The 25,771-nt window shown below is 37.8% G+C and overlaps 1 protein-coding gene across 11 annotated transcripts in view; it reads right to left on the reverse strand.

Moving 5' to 3' along the window:
- The window catches only part of LOC311097905 (rho GTPase-activating protein 26-like), a 103,729-nt gene that overhangs the window by 17,535 nt on the left and 60,423 nt on the right, over positions 1–25,771 (reverse strand). For 3 of the 11 annotated variants that reach the window (XM_084137899.1, XM_084137897.1, XM_084137891.1), the window contains exons 11-21: positions 23,998–24,076; positions 23,100–23,136; positions 22,871–22,936; positions 22,361–22,435; positions 20,557–20,641; positions 19,049–19,107; positions 16,520–16,625; positions 14,694–14,853; positions 8,325–8,475; positions 5,009–5,044; positions 3,803–3,956 (exon numbers count right to left, since the gene is read on the reverse strand). In XM_084137899.1, coding sequence (XP_083994025.1) covers positions 3,803–3,956; positions 5,009–5,044; positions 8,325–8,475; positions 14,694–14,853; positions 16,520–16,625; positions 19,049–19,107; positions 20,557–20,641; positions 22,361–22,435; positions 22,871–22,936; positions 23,100–23,136; positions 23,998–24,076 — 1,008 coding nt within the window. The remainder of the gene's footprint in view (positions 1–3,802; positions 3,957–5,008; positions 5,045–8,324; positions 8,476–14,693; positions 14,854–16,519; positions 16,626–19,048; positions 19,108–20,556; positions 20,642–22,360; positions 22,436–22,870; positions 22,937–23,099; positions 23,137–23,997; positions 24,077–25,771) is intronic. The other 8 variants (XM_084137893.1, XM_084137901.1, XM_084137896.1 and 5 more) reach the window with 3 other exon arrangements.

Here is a 25,771-nt window from a genome sequence, read left to right on the forward strand (position 1 = left end):
TTGCTAATGTATTGTTATGATGTTGCTAGGGTGTTCTGAGTGGTTTCTAGGGCATTGCTACTGTAGTGATTGCTAAGATGTTCTGGGTGGTTGCTCTATGATGTCTCTATTTAATTCATTTTATTTTTATTGTTTATATGACAGGGACAATACCCTCTATATGGTTCTAGATAATAGATGATTTGCAGAAATTAAGAAATATAACAGCCAACAACCAAATTCAAAACACATTAATACAATATATGTGAAAACAACAACAACAACAACAAATAATAATTTAATGTTAGGGTAGGCATTTTTTTATAAACACTTGCTGTTATTCTGGAAACTCTCTTCACATAAACATAATAAAATAATAAAACATAATAAAAGTGGTCTAAATATTAAAACATGTACATATGTTCGTCCAATCATTGAATTCGGTCTGATTAATTAATTCATTGACATTGAACATTGTATACATTTTTGCCCCTAAGGTTATAACTAGTTTTTTTGTTTTTTTTTTGTTTGTTTTTTTGTTATTGGTGTTATAATAATATATTAATGCCACATCTAATCTATAATACATAATATATGATCTAATGCATAATATATAATGTAAAAAGAAGCGGTCCCAATACTGACCCTTGTGGAACACCCATTTCAGTACTTTGATAAGAGAACCTTATACCATCTATTTGAACACTGTTCTCAAGACTCAAAATACGAGTTTCTGGTCATATGATATTCTGGTCTCTAGTTATGGATTGAAACCCTCCTTCAATGTTATTCTAGGGGATTTCTTTACCTGTCTTACAGTATATCCACCAGGCAAAAAACAAAACAAAAATAAATAATAATAATAATAATAACAATCACAAGTAAGCAATGACAAACCTTTCCCCAACAAGGCACATGAATTTGAGAAATCGATTTTGAAGCTAAAGAACTTGGATGAATATTTGAATGCTACCGATCCTGATCTGAATTCTGACTTGTGATGCAGCCTGAATCATATTCACATCATAACTGATCCCCTGACTGAGCCTGGTTTCTTCCTAGGCTTTTTTTCCTCCATTGTCACCCGATGGAGTTTGGGTTCCTTGCCACTGTCGCCTCTGGCTTGCTTAGTAGGGGACACTTAATAGTAAATAATATTATTGATCTGACTGTACTGACGCTGTTGTGTGAGAATTGAACTGAGCTGGAAAACGACATTAGATTTTTGCAGAACTGCTTTAATAATTGATGATCTTTACAATTGAACCGAATCAACACTGAACTGACTTCAGCTGAACAACAGCCGATATCATCATCATTTTCCTGTTATCACTGTGAAGCTGCTTTGAAACAATCTGTTTTGTATAAAGTGCTATATGAATAAAGGTGACTTGGCTTGATATCATTCATATCTATAGCACAAACAGTGCATTATAAGATACACACCAAACTGTAATCCAACGTATGTACAACGCATGTAGAAATGCTTGCCTTATCAAACACCACTAACAACATACAGACTTTTTCAAAAAGTTTAGACTGACTAAACTGCACAGTCAGCAGAGTACAATTTTTGCGAAAATTGCTTGCATTCATATTTCTAATTGGTTGCCAAAAAAAGCAAAGCAATAAGTGTGTTTCACTGAGATCAAAATCTTGAGAACATGGGGACTTTTTGTATTTCTGCTCCGTATGTGCTTATGCTGCAGAGGAGCAGCATTAAAAAAACTCCTCTCATCTCATGCCATAGCTGTGCACAGCAAAGAGCTATCAGAATGGGCCCAAGATAGTGGTTCAAAAATCCATTACCGACCCATGGCCAACCAGAGACGGTGAGATGCATACTTCAAACAGTGTGCCTTACAAAGTGCACACAGTGGAAAAGGGCTGTACGAGATTGGAAAGGTTACAGGGAAAATCATTACTACAGCCCATGTGAGAGGGTATATGTTTGCTTTGAAGGGGATGTATCATGGAAAACAGGATTCAGGATTTTTTTTTTTTTTTTTTTTTACTTTGGAAGTAAAAGATCTATTATGTTTTATCTATTTTGTAGATATGCTCTAACATTGAACCAACAGCAAAGCAGTTAACACATACGCTTTAGACATGAGCTACAGTGCTAGTGTGTTCAACAAAGGTTCAAGTCCGCCCTGCATCTTGCGGCAAATCTACTTGCGGAAAATACATCTCAATTATGCTTTGAACTTCAACATTTTTGCTGCACCTCATTGCATATGGGAAGAAGTTGTGTCATTTACATAAAGAAGTCTTAAAGGTGCAGTACAGGTCAGAGAGAAAATGGTCAAGTAAAACTAGATTCTGAAAACTTTTTGGTGCAAGAAACCCTGACTAAAGGTACCAGGGTCAGAAATTAACTTTTGCATTAAGGCCACGTGTCCACCAAAGCACATTTAGCCAACTGAAAACGCAAGGCGGTCTGCTGAAAACGCCTAGCTGTGGGCGCTTGAGAGCGTTTTGGTAGTGCAGCAGGATTTTTTTCAGTTGAGATGCTTTGCTTGCTATGATACAGAATATCCATAGTGTTACTAGTATCTCATTTCACAGATAGTTTGTTTCTGTGTTGTTTCTATATAAAAATGTCGATACAATGTAATGTATTTGCTCTGGCTCTTGTTTTAAATTATTTTTTTCTGTTATTATGCTTGTTGCCCCTCCTCCACTGTGATTGGACGGCTGGATAATAAGTGACAGTGATGAGTGCTGCGGTTTACTTAAAGTTGAACATTCTTCAACTCTTGGTGACCGGTAAAAAATGTATAGTGTTTCAGCGTGAAATAGACACTCAGCGCCTCGTTACCCTCCTGGCATTTTAAAAACGCGGCACTCCCATTAAAAACAATTGGAGAAATAAGCCAGCCGTGAAAAAACGCTTTGGTGGACACAGGGCCTAAGGGTCAATATTTGCCCTATAAAAGTCATTTTCTGGGACTTTTTTAATTTTGTAAAGTTATTATTATATAAAAATATATATATATATATATATATATATATATATATTTTTTTTTTTTATACAATTACCTTATAATTACCTTATGCCTCTGTGTTTTTATGTAAAATATTACAATTTAGTAAATTAATTCAATCCATCAGAATAGTATAGTCTGTTAACAACAAAATTCAACAAATGCCTTCAACAAAAGCTATTTTGCCTTTGCATTGCCAAAATGGCACAGAAGCCTCATCTGTCATGGCATGTTTCTTTACATAGACTGTTCAATGCTGCTCAAAGGTGGCATAAATGTATTTTCACAGCAATTGCATAATGTTATGAGATTTTACATTTTAAATATCCTACATAAAGTATATAAATATTTATAATAAAAAAAATAAAATAAAAAAACTCATTACAAGGTAGGACTGCAATATTATGACACAAATCATTATTGTCAATTATTGCCCTTGATATTGGAATAAAGTGTTTGTGTGTGGAGAAATTGCATATTCTTTTAGTCTACACTGGCAAAACCATCTGAAAACCAATTATGAATTAGTTTATCAAAATCCAGTCATTCCAATAGGAATCTGCATGATCTGGAGTTTTGCGTGAGGGCAAAAAAGTTCCACACACAGATTTTCAAGTTGGTCACAAGCACTGGCCAACAAAAAGCTGCTTGGTTTGATGATTTAAAACGATGGTTTTTAAATAAGTTTCTTGAACACTCCCCCTACCTGCTGTTGGTTGAACAAAATCATGGCATTGGTTCGGCCAGTATTGTTGTGTTGGGCTGGCTGGGATGCTCAAATAAACAAAGACAGTATTTAACACACTTTTGCTTTAAAGCATGTACTGTACACTTACAGTGAATTAGGCTGACTCGGTTTGGCCAGTTGAAGCCCATCATGATCTCCGTCTCCGGTGGGCAGGCTGTTGAGTCGAGTCCAGTTGTGTGTGCTGTTGCAATTTACTGAGTCTGCACTGGAGTTTACAACCACACTGTTCCTCTTCTCCACTGCTGATGGAAAAGCAAAAATGTTGTTATCCTAATGAAGAGTTAAAGGTATGCTAATATAATTACTCCAGCATGTGGCTAAAACATGGCCAGGCGGGATCTAGTGGTTTGCATTTTTTATGTGGTTTGTATTTCAATAAGCAATTCAAGTTACACTTCCAGTGACTAAACTAAATGGAATCTAATATTGGTGTTAATTCGTTAATTCGTCACATGCCCAGAAGGGGTTGGCAGCATTTTTTAGTAATTGCGAACAGGCTGGTGTCTGGTCATTCTGTAGGTGTGCCAACTTGAAACCCGAAACTATTTCAATAATTGATTCCATTGTCATTTATAGCACAACAATTTATAGACCTCAAACTGAATTTCCTTCTCCAGCTGACCTGATGCACAGAGCTTAGCAAAGTAAAACCGTTTGCATGTAAACAGCCTACTGGGAGACTGCAAAACAATCTTTGGGATTTCCTTTTTACAATTAAGGTTTCATTTGTTAACATTCGCTAACTACACTAGTTAACATGAACAATAATTCTACAGCATTTATTCATCTTAGTTAATGTTAATCTCAACATTTACTAAAGCATTTTATCTGTTAACATTAGTTAATGCACTGTGAACTAACATTAACCGTTTATTAACTAATATTAACAATTGTTAAATGCTGTAATGTATTTGTTTTGTGACGGTTGAGTCCCTTGTTTGTCCTTCAGAAAAATCCTCCAGGTCCCCCAAATTCTTTGGTTTTCCAAAATCTTTTGCACTGATGCTCCAGAAGGAGAAACAATGCATTAAAAGCAAGGGGGTGAAAACGTTTTTAAACAGGAACAGGATAAAGATGTGTTCATTTTCCTTGTTTTGTTTAAAGATATATATATATATTTTTTTTTTATTTTTTTTCATTTAGTGCTGCCCTTCAGAAGCTACAGAAGATACTTACATGTTTCCCAGTAGACAAAATAAGTACAATTTACCTTGATCTTCAAATTCAAAAAGTTCACACTCCCTAGTTCTAAATGCATTGTGTTTCCTTCTGGAGCCTCATGGAATGTTTTCACCTTTTGTAATAGTTGCATAGGAGTCCCTCAGTTGTCCTAAGTGTGAAAAGATGGATCTCAAAATCATACAATCACAGCTGGAAAGGGTCAAATATGCAAAAGATGTATTTTTCTAAAAAAACATTGGGCAGTTTAACTGCTCAGGCTGCGTTTCCCAAAAGAATCATAAGCATAAGTTGATCGTAGAACAATTGCCACCAATGGTCTCTACGAGCATCTTAGGCTTCCGATGCTTTTTGGAAACACAGCCCAGGACAAACAAATCAAGGATCATACAGGTAACGACACACAGTATTAATAATCAAGTGAATGTAAACTTTTGAACGGGGTCGTTTTTATAAATTCAACTTTTATTTTGTCTTGTGGACTATATGTAAACATCTTTTATGTAAAATATCTTATTCAGGACAGTACTAAATAAATAACATGCATTTTGTATGATCCCTCTTATTTTGTTCAAATAATTAACATTTTGCAGATTCTGCAAGGTGTATGTAAACTTTTAACCATGAGTGTATAAACAATATTTGATGTGAAATATATATCTATTTATATCTATATCTATATCTATATATATATATATATATATATATATATATATATATATAAGAGGAAGTTGACTCTACCTAACCCCCAAACATCCAAAATCTCTAGATATCCTTTTTAAGATATATCAAAGTGGTCTCAGAAAAATTCCCTCAAAAAACAAAAGTCTTATTTGTACAACAAACGTGATTTTCAAACCAAATTTCTTCGAATAAGGTCAACGTCACCATATTTGTAAGCCACACTAGAGGGCGAGCTGTCAGGAGATTGTACATCAAATTAAACTCGCTCCACCTGCGCGCAATCATAAATAATGCAATCAACAAATTCAGGTGCAATAACCGCCAGTGTCACGTATTGGTGGCTGAAATTATTGCACGATGCAGAAAATCCAATAACTAAGTCTTTATTTGGAAACATGCAGGAGAATATAGGAATTCTATAACATTACCACACAAACTTAAATGGTAACGGAGAAAGAATTGAGGAAACTAAGGGCTTAAATACACAGTTAAAAAGAAAACTAAACACAACTCTGGTGAAAATAATCAGTCACTATGGAAACTAACTAACGAACAGAACTGGGAACAGAATGAAAACAAAACCAAACACAATGAAACTAAATAGACTTAAACAGCACCAGCACATTCTCTTATTTTGGCGACTGGCACCACATAGTCCCAGAGTGGGTGACAGTTTGACTTTATTCATAGAACCTCTGTTACCTATGTAACCCCCATTCTGTTTCATCCTGGTCAACATGCCACCATATGGGTAAACAGCATACCGAATAAAGTCAGAAGAGAAATGTGGTGAGGCCATAACCACAGGATACAGGACTCTGGCATGTGAGCAGGACTCTGGCTTGTGAGTCTTGAATCTTGGCCAATACTACTGATAGAAGAGTTAAAGGGGGGGAAGTATATAGAAGGCCCCGATGCCACTTGTGTGCTAGGGCATTTGCCCCCAGTGTCCCCTTCTGTCCCACCATTGAGTACTGTAGGGGACAGTTAGTAGTCTCCTGAGATGCAAAGAGATCCACCTGAGCCCTTACGAATCGAGCCCAAATGACTTGCACAATCTCTGGGTGCAGCTGCCAAGACAGGCTCTCATGATCATTGAGTCCAGAGCTAAGCCCAGATGTGATACTATTCTGCATGGAGTAAGCCAGCTCTTCTATTTGTTCAACATCAAGCCTAGTCTTTTGTGTCGTTCCTCGCTTGTTTGGTTTAGGCACATATCAGCCAATTGTCCAAGTAATTTATGATGTAAATTCCCTGCCAATTCCCTGAGAGGAATGAGTGCTGCATCCATGTACTTGGTAAAAATTCGAGGAGCCAGAGACAGTTCAAAAGCGAAGTTCTTACGAGCTGTCTTGAAAGAAAAAACAGAGGTACTTTCTGTGATCTCTGTGGATGGGAATGTGAAAAAATGTATCACAGAATTCCACTGTAGTGAACCAGTCCCCCTTGTCTTCCATTTTAGACTGCTGGAACAATACCCTGGTAATCTGGTGGCTTGGTTCTGAACTGGAGCCTGTATCCTGATCTTAGGGTATTGAGTACCCAGGGATCCTAACAGTTGCATTTCTAGCTGCTTTGTTGGCTGCTGCTGGCAAAAAGAGTGGTGACTGCCCTTCCTCGGGTTTGCCAAGGAACTCTGGGTCAAAGTACGCTGTGAACCTCCCCAGTCTTGGACATATGAGGTTGAACGACCCCAGCCTCCTGTTGCCAAAAACAGTCCCATTTGCCCCATCTGTCGCACTGCATAAGTTAACTCCCTTGCTTTCCGTGCCTGTTCCAGGGCTGCTCCTGATGATGGGCCAAAAACCTCCCCTGGTACAACTGGGGCAGCCACCACTGTTGCACAATCCTTGTCAGAAACATTTGCTTCTGATAACCAAACCTGGCGGCGTGCTTGGACCACTGAAGCCATGGACTGGAAACTTGTGCCAGAAAGCCTTGTCGCTAAAGCTGATGCCTGATAAGCTTTACACAGCTGAACATTCACAGCCCTGCTGCGCTTGTCTGGATGATTTTGTCTCTATCTGTTCCTGCTGTTGCTCCAGCCAACGTACCAAATGTAGGTCCCACCAGAGGCACTGCGGCAAGGCCACAGCTATCCGGCCACGACACATTAACTAACTGTGTTTTGGGTAAGGCGTTAGCGCTAGTGGTGTCTTCCAGGAAGACTGTAGCTCTTCGGCCCTTCGGATTTCTGACGATGGGAGCCTCTAACAAAAACAGATGTCGTTGGTACTGCCAAAACCGGCACTTGAGCTTGCTCTGCTGCCCTAGAAATCACAGCTCTATCTGATGGATCAAGGAGTGCTGGATCTGAGGCCTGGGAAGTATCTTTATCCAGCTCAGAATCTGAAAGATCCTCTGAATTTCATACTTAAATATTACTAATATTTGAATTATATTTAAATTTAAAAGGCACAAGTTCAGTTAGACAGGCAGCCTTATCAGTGGTGCATGATATGCAATGATGTCGTTGTTGATGCAGTGTCGTTGTTGGGTTTTAATGTTTTTGAAATAATATTCGAAATTCGAATTTTAATATTCGAATGGTGGAGCGTGTTCAATTCGAAATACGATCTACTGACAGCTTGCCCTCTAGCAAGGCTGACCCATATGGAGGCGTGTTGACCGGGATGGAATAGAACTGGCTACAGAGTCATGAAGGTCATGTACAGAGTCATGCATTCTAGCATTATTTTTAGTTCTAAAGAACTATAATTTTTTTATATTTTAAAGAAAGCACGTACCTTTGTCTTTCTCTGAGAATGTGGGTGTGGGGAAAAGTGTGAGGGGTCTCTCACTGCAGGACGGGGCCTTGCTGTCTGCACTTCTCCGCCTGGGCAGGTTGAGCTGGGTGTTGCCCTGCCCTCCTCCAGACACTGGCATGTCTTTGAAAATCTGCAGAGCCGAGAGGAAATTCAGATCAGCATAAAGATGTCAGAGAGCCACAATGATGGGATGAGTGTCTGCATAAAAATACAACAGACTGAAATGCTGCCACTGATCCTGGATGAATATACCTTATACCTATGCAATTAAAAAGTTTGATAGTAATGACATTAAGAAAGAAAGGCAATAACTGTGGATGAAAAGTTTATATAAATTAAATTTTGTGCTATCAAGGAGAGAATTACAGGGAGTTTAATGTATCATCATGATTATGTATATAATGTATATAATTATGTATATAATAACTTGTAAATATGAATATTAATTTTTATAGATCTGACTGAGTTTAAAGTGCCATTTGGCCATCACTAAAATACATCATACCATGAGCAGTTAAAATATGCTAGAAAACCTCACTCATTTAAGACATGAATTAAATTATTGACATTAAATTTAACATTTAATTTAATATTCAACAATGATATTGATCTGCCTGTCTTGACACTATTATACAAGAACTGAACTGAGCTGGACGATGACATCACGGTTTACTCCAGAGCGGCTATATATATATAAACTAACTAAATTAATAACTTTTTTAAAACAAAAATGAAACATCACTGAACTTACTTAAGCTGGACTGTAACGCTATTTTCTCCTGGAAACTAAATGTTTTTCGCGTTCTTTAATCGTGTTCTTCAAATTTCTTTAATGACGAGTTTAGTTGTATAACAATGAGCTTTCGCCCCAAAAAATAAGTAAATAAATAAATGCACTGCAATAATTGAATCAATGAACTTTATAGATCTTGCCTCTCATTTACATCTGGTCAAAGAGTTTCATCAACATCACAGCATATATTTTCACCAGTCATGCATCGTGGGAAAAAAAAGCTGTGAATGCTGGATCCATCCTTGTGCCTCAACTTCTCCAAAGGGCTCTTCCATCACTTGAAGAAGACTAACTTGGCTTAAGGGTTGCAAACACATACTTTCCATCTCCAAGAGGAGAATATGCTGGAAGGAACACCATCCTGACATGTGTGTGATGCTCAAACCACTCTTGCACCAGTGCTAAATGGTGAAATTGGAAATTGTCCCAAACAACGACACAATTTCGCTCAATTTGTTCCTGATCACACTGCGGAAAGTGTATTTCATTGTATTTCAAAAAAGCCTTACTCTGTGTTCACACCGCCGCCGGCGAGCACGTCAAAATTTGCGTTCGCCGCCCTGCCAACCATGCCAAAGAAAGATTCCTGGACGCTCTCACGTAGATCGAATGCTTGGTTTTGCAAACTTTATTTAAAGGGGCCGCAAAGCAAACAAGCATGTTGAAGCAAATTTGTGCAGACTGACCACAAGTAGGTTATAAGTTAACCTCATGTAATCTTTTAAATGTGAAAGGGAAAAAATTATCGCTGGAAAGAACTCAACAATTATAGTTACATGTCTTCTAACAAAATAAACCAATTTAAAGCCATGTGTGTAATGTGGCTTTTGTGCTCACGGTTAAGTGCTAGTCTAATCTCAACGTTTATAGGAGACGTTTACATGTCTTGGTCTTTAATTAACATTAATTTGTGTGCAGCCTACGTTACAATAACTGTCCAGGTTGAAGTGTAACCTTAATGCAATTGGTCGGTGTTGATTTGAGCAAATTAATTGCATTCCCGCTGAAAAACAAGCGTTCTAGCATGAAAATGTTGCCTATAAATAGCGTTGCACATCTTCTTATCAAATTCACATGATCAACCTCTTCTCCATTTTGCTTGGGAACTAATGTGGTCGGAAACAAAGTTTACTTGACTGCTCTCTCTGGAATCCTCTCAGGCGGAGGACTTCTACTTTCCGATTGGTTGCCGCCGAACCGCGTCATAGCTCATTACCATAAAGTTGACCTGACTTCAACTCTCCTTGCCGCTCTCACCGTCCAAGACGTGCCACGCCCTCGCTGGTCGGCGGCGGTGTGAACTCACAGTTAGAAACCTTAGAAGCCTTTCTGTGTTGTGCGGCCCAAAGACAGTGTTGTGTGCCACAACATCAGTGGACTGAAGCACTTGCTGACCAGGGACATTGACTGTGGCACAATGTTTATATTGGGCTGAACTCTTTGTCCAGCTTCCCTCAAGGAAAGACCATAATTTATATCATGGTCAATTAGGTTGGCTCTGATTTCATCTGAAACCTGTCTGTATCCTATCCTTCTACCTCTCCTCCCTCCTCTTACACCTTGCTCTCCCCTTCTCCTCTGTCCAGGTCTTCTTATATGTTCTTCTCTTGCTCCTTCTACTAAAACCATTGCCTTCCACTCTACCATCTCTTCTCCCTCTTCCTACATCCTTAACTCTTCTTGCTCCATCTCATCTTCCTATACCATCTATTCCCCTCATCTCTTTCTACCTCTTCCACTGTTCCTCTCCCTCTCAATATTACTCTTTCTCTATCCTCTCCAAAACCTCTCACCTTAAGCAGCATTTCCACCGCAGGAACTTTCCCCAGACACTAGGGACTTTGGGGTGGAACTTCGGTGTGTTTCGACCACAGGAACAAGGGTCTAAATGAAGTTCTGGTTAAAATTTCCCCCTCAGAAAGTCCCTGCTCACGAGGTACTACTTTTTCAAAGTTCAGGAACTTTCCGGGGTGGTTTTAGAAGTCAGTTGCGGTACATGCAGTAAGAGTTGTTTGCTATTCGAATCAACAATGGAGTTTAAAAAATATGACCGATGGGACGACGACGAGGTTCAGGCTTTATTAAGCTTAAATTCAGAGGAAGAAATCCAGCGGGAACTGTAAAGTAGCGAGCAGTCCTACGTCAATCTTCACAGTACTTTAGACCGCGATGGAAACGCAGACAGCAACAGGTCTGGGGGACAAAAATTTTCCCAGACAAATTGTTCCGGGTAATTACGGTGGAAATGCGGCTTTACACCTCCTCGTTGTTGTTTTAGCCGCAACGTCACAGAAAAATAGAAACCGTTTCTAAAATAGAATCATCTCGTGTCGACATCGCGGCTAGTTGGGACAAAAACTCTTTTTATCACGTGTCACGGCATTGCGTCTGGTAAGGATATGGTGTTAGCGTGAACTATCCCTTTAAGCACACTAAATAACTAAATATGTTTTTTTATCGAACAAATGAACCAAAAAAATGCATTAAGAAAATAGACAGAGGGATTTTACATTTTATTCTGGCCTCAGTGAATGCATACAAGGAAAAAGAACAGTGGGCATTCTGTAAAATTTCATATGAGGGGGTCAAATGACTGTGGAACAACATAAGATTGAGTAAAAGATGCCAAAATATAATTTGTTTGGTGAACTATGCTATTAAGAATGCTGAGAAAAAATCCCTTTCTCTTGAGACACAAAATGAATGAAGGTCACAAGTTTTTATGCAAAGAGTCTATTACGTGTTTGTAAATGAAAAGCTTTTTGAGTATCAGGTTTACGTTACAGTCAGTTTACTGTTTATTTCCTGCAGTACATAACTGTGTATATATGCTGACAGATATAGGATAGGTAGCCAACAATGCTTGAAGGATTCATCACAGGCTAACGTCATTCACAGAGTAACAAAAAGACATGGGAACAAAAACGAGACATGGGAAGGTTAAATGCACAGGACGTGGTGACAGCCTTGATCTTAAAACTTACCCAGGCCACTTCACCCCTTCAGGCAGGGGGGAGTGGCTCTATGTCATGTGACTGTGAGGTCAGCTTGAGGAATCAGCCATGAGCCGATTTGCATGTTGCCATGGCAACTACTCTAAGCTGATTTACCCTTAAGCTCCTGTTGGCTTTGAAGTTACCTGTTCCAGCAAACATGGTCTGAGTGTGTCCCTTAAAAAGGGTCTCGCTGCTGAATCAGTGTCGCCTCCTTTAATAAAAGAATTACATCCTTCTTTCATACTTTGGTGTGAGCACCTTTATGGTGAATACGGTGACAGATTGATAAAAACAATCTAATGAGCCATTTAAATCATTAGCTGTGGAGATCATCACCAAAGGTTCAGAAGAAAGAAACATGCTTAACCCAAGTTTTATAGTGTATGACTGGCTATTCTGGTCAGCTAGCAACCATATCTTACAAGCAACCCAGTAAACACAGAACGTTCCCCCAACGTTCCCATTTGGGGGTTTTTGGAACCAAATAACGTTCTAGGAACGTTCTCTGTAGGTTATGTTTTTTTGTAACTCCCAGAACGTAGCAGGAAGGTTCCTTGCAGGTTATTTATACGTTTTATTTTCATAACTATGTAAACTTGTGAGATGACCAATACAGAGATTATTCTAATGCAGAAATGTGTAATTTTTCATAACCATAAACTATATTTTGCAGAATTACATGAAATGAAATTAGTTCAATACAGCTTTTAATAAAGAGTAGAAATTAGATCAGTCAAACGCATTATAATGCTCAGATAAATCCAATTTCATAGCTAAAAATATTAAGCCGTTTGTCTTTCTCGGAAAGCCGTGCCAACTTGAGTAATTAAAAAATTAACGGTCCTTTCATTTTACTGACTGAGTGACTAACATGTTTATCGGTCTCTTTATTGAATAATTACTGATAATTAACATATATACATACATACGAGAGTAAATAGAGATTTCAGAGAGATTTGACACGTCTAATCGAAGAGAAAATTATATATACTGAGTATGTCCAGCTAAACTGTTCAATCCAGTGGTAAGAAATTATGTAATGTTATCCTATTTTGTAATGTGCCGGAGAAAGCAGGCGGAAGCGTGGATCTAAACGCAAGGTTTTTAATGAAATAACACATAGAACAAATAATAAAGAACTTCAGGGATAAAGAAACAAAACCACGAGAATGACAAGACTAGAAGCAACCCTTACATGTACAACAACTGACAAAGTAACAAGTGAAACACAAGGGCTATAAATACACAGGGACCAACAAGCTAAACAAGATAACAAGGGGGTGTGGCTAATTAGAAACACCTGGGGATACTAATAAACTAGAAAAACTACAAAGGACTACAAAACATGACACAGAACAGGAAATAACTAAAGTCCACACAAGACGAGGGAAACACAAGACAGGAATTATTACATATTTGAAGTAAAACAATTATGGAAGCTTGTTTCCACCTCAGAATAAAAAAAATAAAAAAGGTAATTGCGACTTTTTATCTCACAATTCAGACTTTTTTTTCTCACAATTGCGAGTTTATATCTTGCAATTCTGACTTTTTACCTTAGAATTGCGTGATATAATGTCGCAATTGCGTGTTATAAAGTCAGAATTGTGAGATTTAAACTCGCAATTCTGACTTTTTTTTCTCAGAAATACATGTTTATATATCGCAATTTTGACTTTATAACATGCAATTGGGAGATTATTCGCAATTCTGAGGAAAAAAGTCCTTTAGTCCTGAGTTTTTTTTGTTTTTTTTTAGAATTTAGTTTATAACTCACAACTCTGAGAAAAGATGTCAGGATTGCAAAATATAAACTCGCAATTGCGTGTTAAGTCAAAATTGACAGAAATTGTATTTCACGCAATTCTGACTTTATATCTCACAATTCTGACTTTATAACACACAATTGCGACTTAATATAATGCAATTCCGAGAAATAAAGTCAGAATTGCAAGATGTAAATTCGCAATTGTGAGATAAAAAGTCGCAATTATCTTTTAAAATGTTTTATTCTGTGGTGGAAACAAGCTTCCATAAATAACAGTTTATTCATTTTGAATGTCTGTGAATAAATTTCATATTTTAAAAACCCTATTGTGTTGAAGTTGTTATTTGGTGCTGAAGAAACTTAAAATCTGGATTATTGTGGTACATACAAGTTCTATGAAATCTTACATTTTAATGGTCAAATTTAATCCTCCATATAATGATTTATGTGCTTGGATTATTCCTATTGGTTAAACAATAGATCAAAACAAGACAGTCGTAGGCTATACTGATTATTGATGTCCATCCATCCATCCTATGCCGCTTATACTACATCATGGGACACAGCAGTGCTGGATGATTACTGACGTACAGCAGGGTAAATGATATCAGAGTATAGAGGTTAGGAAAACCTACTGGGAACGTTCTGAGAACTTACTGGGAAGGTCAGGGGAACGTTATATTTACGTGAAGAAAACTTTCCTGGCTAACCAACAGAGAACGTTAGTTCTATCTAACGTTTCCAGAACGTTCTGGGAACTCAAAATTGTCAGCTGGGAATAAAAAACATACCCGTTCATGGTTCTCGATCAGGATTTCTACCACAATGTTCTGGAACTTGATGTCCATGATCGCTGCGACGGTCTCTTCCTGAGGCCTCAGAAGTGTAGGGCCGAACACTACGCCGAGGTTAGCGACCGTCATCAGATTCTGCTGGTGGTGACTGGCCACTCTGGTGAGAGAGTAACATTTCTCATTCAGTCATTTATTCCTTATTATAGTTTAGTGCTTTTCTCTATATTTAGCTTTATTTACAGTGTAACAAATATAGGGCTGCATTAACTAAACAAAATCAACAAAAATGAATTATGGAAATAACATAAAATTTGATTAAAAAAATAATTTCATGATGTCATTTAAAGAATAAGAAAAAAGTATTTACTAAAAATGTGCTCTTTTATTCTTATAATGGGATAATTTTCATTCTAAAAAACATCACATGAGTAAATGTTGCTGTCTTTTTAAAACTTGCTGTAATATATTATGCATTCCTTAACATCAAATTCATGTAATAAATTTACTATAACTGAAATCCTAAAACACACACACACACACACACACACACACACACACACACACACACACACACACACACACAGAGTAAGATTATTTTCAGAAATAAGGGTTTTGTAGACATTAGCGCATTTCAGACAGACTGGGAATAGAGGACCTAAAAATAAAATAACAACATTTTAAAATAGTATAATTTTGCCCCTTTTACCACCCTTGTAGTTACACAATTATTACTAAATTTGAAATTGTTTGGTAAAGTAATATGGGTGTTTTGCTTGGTTTTTCTATTGATTGTACAAATCAATCAAACAGCTGTAGTGTGTGTGAGTGAGTGAGTGAGTGAGTGAGTGAGTGAGTGAGTGAGTGAGTGAGTGTGTGTGTGTGTGTCTGTGTGTGTGTGTGTACACAGGTTTATATTACATTGTACCAAATGTCACCACAAGGATAGTAAAACCTAAGATCACCTACATTGTGGGGATCAGCCAGCGGTCCCGACAAGGAAAATGTATTAATAAACATACTAAATTGTGTTTTTTTTGAAAATGTAAAAATGCAGAAAGTTGTGTGTGATGGGTAGGTTTAGGGGTAGTGATAGTGTAAAGGGATAGAAGATAGTTTGTACAGTATAAAAACCATTACGCCTATGGAGAGTCCCCACAAAGATAGCGAAACTGAGTGTGTGTGTGTGTGTGAATTTGATGAGCAAACTCAAAAGTCTGTAAATGATGATTTAGTGTAAACAGAAACCAAGCTAAAAATAAAAAAAAAATCCAAATGAATCCTATGCACATGGCCATTGTGTTCACTGGTATTCTCAGGTGAAGAGATTTATTATAATTTATTTATTATATTAAACAGACAGAGATTTAAGATAATTTCCAGCCGACGAGGACAGCATTCAATGCCAGCGATTCCAGCGAATAAAGGTTATGCAAATAAATAAATTGGGTATATTCAAATTCCACATCCCAAAATCGTTACGGATTATGAATCTGTCCGATCTTTTAAAAAGGATTTTCGCTTAGAAGTTTTCTGTCAAAATCTGCCAGCTTCAGTGAGAAACGGCTCTGCAGAGCTCGGCAGTCAGGGTGTCAAATTAGACTCGCACAAAAGAAAACGGAGCCGGGTACAGGAGGGAAGGAGACTGAGGAAAGGACAGGTGGAGGAAAACAAGCCGCTCTTTTGCTGGACAAACACAAAGGGGAAGTTGAGGCCTTTATTGTCGTCAGCATGCTTGAGGTTTTTACAATGGCAATCCTCTAAGGTCTTTGGCTCTGTTGGATTTGTAACACCGTATAAAAAGGGGCGTCAACCCCAAAACTCACTTGGCCAAGTGTTTCATGAGAAGTTCCAGCATCTGGCGGTTCTTCTCTGGGAGACGGTGCACTATGGAGTGGATCTCTGCCACCCTCGCCTCGGGATTGTCCAGTTCTAGGAAGACGGATAAAAGAGAAAGCGAGAGAGTGAGGGGTTGCAAAGGAAAACAAGCACATTTCCTTTTGTTCCGCATGAACTGTAGGCGTTGTACTGTTGTATTTAACTAGAGTCCAGTCTCTTTGGCTTCGGCCGTGGAAGTCTCGATGTATATTTCAACATTCACTGACAGACTTCAGGGCTGAAAATCTGCATCTGTTGCTGCTGTTGTAAACGGATAAAAGATCCCGTTCCCCACTGACACAGTCTGCACCAACACAGACACATTATTCCAATTAAAATGATATTAATGCTCCTGTGTGTGTGTGTGTGTGTTTGTGTCTGTCTAGATGTAAAAGCACAGAAACTGTGCCACCTAGTGCACGTGACGGCTGCAGCAGTGTTTAAGGGCAAGGATAAGCCACCAGAAGCGGCTCTTAAAGGTCACTGAAATATTAGAGTAATCTAACCGGCTGCCTTGATATCCTAATAATCCCCAGTAACAAGAGTATAATAGATGACATAACAAGGTAGAAAAATATATTGTGGATTATTATATCTCTGTAGCCTCACATTCATTGCGTTAAAAAAAATGGACCTGGATTTGAACAAACAATGCCTGCTTTATTTATTGATTAAATAGTAGAAAAAAGCAATTATTAAAGTTTTTTCAGAACTTGTACATTTTAATATTTAATACCGTATATCTATAATTATTTTGTTCTTTTTTCCCCCTTTTCTTTCTTTTTTTTATTTATTTATATTGTATTGTTAAGCATGTGATATGTTCTGATGTAATATAAAAGTTACCCGTGTACTGCTATTTGTTGGAAATAAAGCATTAAAAAAACATCTATAATTATTATGATTTTAATTAGTTAATATTCTAAGAATTTATTTGAATCATTTTAGCAAACTTTTTTTACACACAAAATACAGATAAAGCAAATTATCTCCTGCAAATATTAAACTGCAAGTCCCAGTTATATAAAGATAGCACATAACCAGACCAGACATGTATTTCATTGTGTTGAACAGAAACTGAACCACTAGACTGTACACAAACATTTTCACACTTTCTCGTCTCTCTTGATTTAGTCTTCTCCAGTTACACACACATTCACAACGTCTCTCACTCCCATATTCCCATCTCTCTCTCTGATGAGGGGCAAACTCCAGATGGTACCTTGCTCTTTATCACATAAACGGCTTGCATAGACAGGAATGAACGAGGGGAGGGGTGGAAAAAAGAGAGAATCTGAAAGGCAGAAAGGGAGGAGTGGAGCACTCTGAAAAAGCCCAGTTCATATGAGGACAAGGGCCTAACGTCACCCTGAAAGGGTGGGAAAGAAAGCAGAGAGAAAGACAGACAAACAGAAACAAAAACGGAAACAATGACAGAGAGCAAACCGAGATCAAATGAAGATAGCATGAGATACAATGGGGTCAAAAAATCATCTTGTTAATCAGTTTTTTTTTCTCGCTTTTTTCTTGTTTTCCTGAACAAAATATTCAAACGTCCTTAAAGCTAGATACATTTACTTGCAAAATTACATTAAAAATGATTTTCTTAGAATATATACTTTAATATTTAATATATTTATAATCATTTTCCCGCAGTACTTACAAAAATGCTTGAAATTAATTAACCATTTTAATCTTTTACAAAGTAATTGGGATAATTTTAGCAAACTGTTGTTTTAAGCAAATATCAAATTGAATGAAATCGGTGCTTAAAGCTGAAGTGGGACATTTCTGACTGAAGATCACTCAAATATTAGTGTATGATATAATATATATCATATAAAATATAGTCTGGCTGCCATGGTATACTAATAATCCCCAGTAAAAATATAAAGTGAGAGAGAGGTATAAAAGAGGCTGACAAGGGGGGAAATATATTGTGCATTAATATATTTCTGTATATTTCAACCTTCATTGCTTTATAGGAAATTAGCCACAGCTTTATTTATTTATAAAACAGTATACAAATATTTATTATAAATGTGTTATATTATATTATAAAAAAAGTATGTATTTTTTTAAGAATAAACTTGCTTAAGAAAAGAATATAATGTCTGAAAACAAGTCTGATTATCTCAGACACAAAATACTGATCAAGAAAATAAATCAAAAATCCAACAAAATGTAAAAGTTTGTGCTTAAAGCTAAAGTCTAAGTTCTTTTTTGCAGTGTGAAAATGAAAGTTGATGGTCTACAAAAAGAAGATCTGGAGGAGGGACAACATCCCCTGAGGTCTCAGACAACAGCCGCCACGCTGTGAATCCATTTTCATTTTTTTGCACTCTGGTTTCCTGCTTTGGACCGAGTCTTACTAGCTTGAGCACTCCTACTCTTTAAACGGTCAAACTGTAGTCAAATAGTATCAGACAATCAAATTAGATCAGTGGAAATAACCAGACAGATGGAGAGAGACTCACTGGCTGCTTTGATGAAGTTCCTCTGGTACTGGTATGTCATGAGAGGGCCCGGCAGCATCCTGATCGAGAGAAGAAGACAGAAGATTAGATAACAGACCAAACAGACAAATAGACTCAAAGACTCGAAGACAAAAGGAATCATGGCGTCCAGAAAGAAGTCATGAAGGTCTTCCTTGACCGGTTTTAAAGTTGTATACTACTTATTCACTAACTTCCGAGAGGTTTTACTTTTAGACTGGAGGCTAATTTGTAGTGTATTAGCAATGCTGTTGAATAATATGAATGGTCAGACGGTTTGTTAGAAAACATCTTATGCTTACAACATTAATGACTATTTATTTTTTTTACATTTTCTAACACAAATGTGAGTGGTAATTGCCCGTGCAAAACCTGATGCCACAGTGCTAGCATGTTGTGGGTGGTTGAACAAATGGGTTCCCTGTGATTGTGAAAAAGTGTGTGTTGAAAACTTGTAGTGTACTTGCAGATTCAGTTTAATTCAATTCACATGTATTTGTATAGCGCTTTTCACAATACATATTGTTTCAAAGCAACTTTACAGAAAATGCATGTCAATTTAGAGTGATGTGTTATCAGATGCTACTGTGTCCAAGTTAAGTATTTCAGAAATGTACATACAAATCACACAGTAAGCTAATAATGTATTCATTTATGCTAGATGTACTTGTTCTGAGTTTTTTCTTTTTTTTTTTCTCGACAAAAAGCTGTATTCCTCTAAACAGATGAAAACGTTAGCAAAATGATTCCCATTATCACGGATCTGCGGAAAACGACTAAAAACGCTGTATTATGAATGCCAGACAAGTAATTGGCGATGATACGCCCGCGCACATACGCATTCAAACGCGCATGCCTACCCAGACAGCAACATCCGGGCCCAGATCCGGGCCACATCTGGTACATGTGGATTCAACGCGTACCAGATGTGGGCCGGATCTGGGACGACACTATGTTGCTGTCTTGGTATAGACTAAACACTTGATACGCATGTGAATGCCGGAACCGTTTTCACAGATTCACGTTTTTGAAGTTTACACAGAGATGATAACAGGATCGCTTTCAAAAAACATATTTCAAAGATTGCGTTCTCAGGCCACCAAAACGGCGTTGCCGTGTAAATGAACGGCCAGGACGCATTAAAAGTTTTTTGTTTTCCGTTGAAAACTCTGTCGTGTAAACTAAGTTAATAACTAATAATATTTACAACAGAAATGAATCAATCAAAAACGTACTTAAACTGGACATTGACTTTCTTCTAGAGCTGCTGTACATTAATTTCCTATTATCACTGTAAAGCTGCTTTGAAACAATCTGTATTGGATAAAGCGCCATATAAATAAAGGTGTATATAAATGAAGGATTTGTAGAAATGATGCTTGCTTTAGCGGTCAAGCTAACTTTTGAAATACTGCAGGGGCTAGTCAAAGCGAGGTGTTGCATTGACTGTTATAACAGTCATGGTCATGTGTGAGTGGGACGGTTGGTACCTGAGGTAGTGCTTTATTGCACTGGTGATGGTCTTGATCTCCCATTCTGTGCTGTCCAGCTCCACATCTGCACAGGTTTTGGGGTCTAGAGGAGGGATTACAGTATCTTATGGTTACCTCTGCTCAACATTAGTACGGAATTACCAACCAGAGTGAAGCTTTATACACAAATGAGGCAGATGTGCTTTGAAAGTACAGTAAGAATACTGTAATATGAGAGGGACTTGAACATGGATTTCGCCATGGTAGCAAAGAACAAGGTCAAGGTATTGACCTTGGTTAGGATTTAAATTATCCTAATTTTCATTTGATTTGACAAGATGAACTGAGAAAAGAAAATGTCTACCATGCAAACGATCCAACTCCACAAAAAAAGATCATCGTTGTTGTAGTCAACATATCTGTCTGCACAAGAGCAATGCATGACACACTGTAATCAATAACTCTGTCTGCACTGCAAGAGAGGAATGTGGCAAACCTAGATACATTCCATTATAATCAACGAGCAGTTTACAGTGTAAATCAATGACGCAACGTGACAACTAGACCCCTCACATTACAATTAAACACAGCTGTCTAAAAACTACAAGTGAGCGTTGCAATACCATGGTACCAATAGACACCATGGTCAATGGTATCTATTTAGTTTCACTGTCTAATTTGACAACATTCGCTCTCATTCACTAAGCATGTGTATGAACAAATTTGTTTCTAACAATATAAATCTTTACTATCACTTTTTATCAATTGAACACATCCTTGCTGAATAAAATTATTAATGTCTTTCAAAAAAGAAAGAAAAGAAATTACTGACCCTAAACTTTTGAAATGGTAGTGTATTTTGTTACAAAAGATTTCTATTTTAAATAAATGCTGTTCTTTTTTTATTATTATTCATCAAAGAATCCTTAAAAAAGTATCACAGGTTATAAAAAAATATTAAGCAGCAATGTTTCCAACACTGATAATAACTAAGTATAAAACCAGCATATTAGAATGATTTCTGAAGGATCATGTGACACTGAAGACTGGAGTAATGGCTGATGAAAAATTCAGCTTTGCATCACAGAAATAAATGATATTTTAAAACATGTTAAAATAGAAAACCATTATTTTAAATTGTAATCATTTTTCACTATATTATTGTTGTTTTTTTTCTGTTTTGTTTTTTGTTTTTTATCACATAAATGCAGGCTTGATTAGCAGAAGAGACTTTTTTTTTAAAACATTAAAAATAGCAATGTTAACCAGTAAAATATGTATATATATATATATATAGGTATCTGGATATAGACGCAGATATGCATATGTACAGTAGGCTAATCAGACATCTGTAATGTCTTCATAAAGATTGTATTGGTTTTGAGCTTGTTTTGAGGCACTCTTGGCATTGCTGGAAGATCTTGCTGAGAACGTGTCTTTAGAGAGCGTCATGTTTGCTCGCAGAGCTCATGAATGGACAAGAAGGCAGGGTCTCGAGATGGTCAGACGTCTGTCTAGCGCATGTTTACATCTTACTGTAAACAGCTCCAACAGAGCATTTTGGTTTATGATACAACTTCTCATACCAGACAATTGCCAGAACTGATTTACCGTTTTTTATGAAAAGATCCTGTTTCCATATAATCTCTTCATGTTAATTTAACAGTAAAGACTGTATGTGTGAAAAGGCTCTAATATGTTACTTGAAACAATTTTAAGGCTGAGAAATTGTATAGGTGACATTTATGGCTGAAATTCATTTAATTTTAATCTCCTAAATTCACTAAAGCAAAATGACCAGCCGCAGGACGCTGATTCTCACCCATGGCCAGGCCGAGTAGTTTCTGCACTCTGGAGTTGACGCCAACGATCCTGTAAAGTCCCTGTTCATCGATACCTGTCATAGGAAACCAAAGGTTGTCAGACATAGGCTGCATCTGAAATCGCATACCTTAGTAAGTCCGAATTCACAGTACTCATAAAAGAGTAGGCGAAAAGTCCCCGGATGACCTACTACTTCCAGTGAGATCCTGAAGTGTGTATACGAAGGACACTATACTATCCCATGAGGCCACGGGAGAGGATTTATGAATGGCAGTGACGCGACGTAACTGACGCTGGTAGGTCACATGATAATGACATCATGGTACATACTACACTCAATCGTACTGTATATAGAACATACTTTTTTAGCGGTCGTGAAGTAATTACTTATTCACAATAAGTACCTACTCAAGAGAGTATGTGATTTCGGACGTAGCTTTAATCATGTGCTGGTCACCATCTGACCTTTATTTCTGAACAAAAAAAAACAAAACAATATGAGGTGTACCTCTGGTTTCTACGGCATAGATGAATTTTGTGACAATGTTGAAGCCGATGACATCTAATTGGGCCACTTGAATAGAAAGTACATTGGGACAAAGAAAACATCAGAACAAGTTCATGGTAAAACAAACAGTAATATAAAACATACAAATGTTCATGAAAATGACATGATAAGAGTGTGCAATTCTGTGATTCTTTTCAAATTGAGATGAATGAACTGGTGCCATACTTACTGGCTTCATTCTGGCTATCCCGATTGAGGGTGTACACCTGTGAGAAGACATTGTGGTTATGATTGTGGCAGTTAACACAAAATAATCATCTCCTACTTAGCAAGTACAATTTTGTTTTACCAGTCGAGCGGTCATAGCACACAATGCAGACGCCTCATTTGCACTATTTTACATGTATAATCTCTTTGCTTAGAGCTTTTGAAATCAGGCTTCACCATACTGAAAGAGTCATTCAGCATGCTAGCACGTTATCTGTTTCAAAGCCTAGTGAGCTGCCTTGATAGGCATGGCGGACAACTGAAAAATGGATTATAAATGTATAATTAATTCAAAACCAAATAATATTTGATAATAATTAAAATGGTTATCTATTTTACCAAATATTTGTGAATTTGTATGCTGATTAGCTAAGCAGCATGCTAACAGCTAACTATCAAAATCAACTGTCGAAGGTTTTTGTCCTGTGCGTTATTTATTTTTTATGTGATAAGCACTATTTGAGATGTTGCCTAAAGAGTGTTTCATCAGTCACTGATTCTGGCTCTAATCAAGTTAGCATGCTGTCCTTAAAAATATGTAGTATTGTAGGCAGCAGACAAGCAAGGCAGCTCACTAGATTATAAGACAGAGCCTAAAACATCCTACAATACATTTCAGATTCAATTATGAAGCAAATGTTTAACTAAACCAATGTATGGGAATTCAGATCAAAAAAAGAACACAGGCTAAAGGCCTTAACATGCATATTTATGAGGCGCAATGAGTCTCATGAATATGCATTTAAAACGAGAATTCACTTTATCTGATGCACAGCAGTGCCAAGCATGTGAAAGTCTCTTAAGATGAAGCCTATCAGATTTGAAAGCGAAACAAATTTATGATCTTTCAGATAAAGTACCGGTTCTCTTCCGTCCATGGCTTCCATCCAGAGTCTGCGGTCTTCTTCTGACAGCGCCTGCATGGTGATCACGCCAGGCCTGAAACATGCACACATGTCCACACGTAGGCATGCACAGGGGCACACACACACACACACACACGTTGGGTTTTAATGTTTTATGGGGACTTTCCATTGACATAATGATTTTTATATTGTACAAACTGTATATTCTATCCCTTATCCCTAAACATTTCTGAATTTAGTATGATTTTTAAGCCAATTTGGGGACCAAAGAATTTCCCCACAAGGACAAATATTCCGGATATTTTGTCACAGGGGTACAGTCTACATGCACACACACACACACACACCTCTGATGCATGCGCTAAAAAAAGTGTACTAATTAATTGCACATTTTTCTGTAATAGCGATTAATCACACCTAACAATACATTTTTTAGTATATATCTATATTGTAATAATTTCACAGTTAATCTTCAAATGTAGAATAATAATATAGAGTTATCAAACACAGTCTTCACTGCATAAATTATCATTTAAAAATAGATTAAGCCTTATTAAAGCTACAAAAGTTATTCAGTCAAGAGCAGTGAATGATTTTCTCTTTGTCTTTTGTTCTTTGATTTACATAAATGACAGACATCATAGCAGCAGGTTTATTAGGCTGCTGTCACTTTAAGACCTGCCGCACATGACGCGGACCTGACAACTCTTTACGATCATTTAAGACTTTATTTAACTAATTTAAGACTGTGCTTATGAGGACACTCAACAAAGCGGGTATTTTGGCATTCTTTTGTGTGTTTTTGTCCGTTCAAGTGCGAAAGAGAACGTCTCGGGTTACGACTGTAACCCTTGTATCCCTGAGAAAGGGAACGAGAACTGCGTCGATAAGACACTTTGGGGAACGCCCTTAGTGTAGCGGCTCTGAAGCATGAATGAAACTAAGCCAATCTTGATTGGTGTTGCGTCATGACGTAACGTGTGACGGCATACACAGAAGCTACAAAAGGACGCCGGCACACAACAGAGTTAGCTTCTGCGATGAAGCAAGTCGCTCCCAGGCAGGGGAAGGCGTGGCGGAGGGACGCAGTTCTCGTTCCCTTTCTCAGGGAACAAGAGTTACAGTCGTAACCCTTAGACATTCCCTTTCGGGGGAACTCAAACTATAAGACACTTTGGCGAACGAGTACCCACTATGCCACAATGAGCCCTGCCTGTCCCAGTGTGAAGCTGCACACAGGCACACTTAGGACGAGAGCACTAGAGTGCCTGGTGTAGAACGAATGTCCAGGCTATAGAATCTGGTGAAAGTGTGAGGGGTGGCCCATCCTGCTGCATCGCACACTTCTTGGATTGGGGCCCCTGAAAGGAGGGCTCTAGAGAACGCCATGCCTCTGGTTGAATGAGCCCTCATGGCCAAAGGTGAAGGAAAGCTGCGCACCTGATAGGCCATAGATATAGCCTGAACGACCCAGTTACTGATGGTCTGTTTAGATGCGGGAAGCCCCTTCTTGGGCAACCCGAAGCACACCAGCAACTGGTCTGACTTCCGCCATGAAGAAGACCTCTGGACATAAATCTTGAGCTCTGACAGGGCAGAGTAAATGAAGTCTTTCTTCATCTGCCGTCACGTGAAGTGGAGGATGAAAAGCCTGCAGAACCGTAAGCCGTGCCACATTAAATGGCACTTAGGCACATTGCCCGGCCTGGGATGCAAGATAGCCTTAATGTCGCCTAGAGAAAATTCCAGGCACTCATGAGATATAGAG

Source organism: Abramis brama (assembly GCF_963993115.1).
Source record: "Abramis brama genome assembly, chromosome: 15".
Lineage (NCBI taxonomy): Eukaryota > Metazoa > Chordata > Actinopteri > Cypriniformes > Leuciscidae > Abramis > Abramis brama.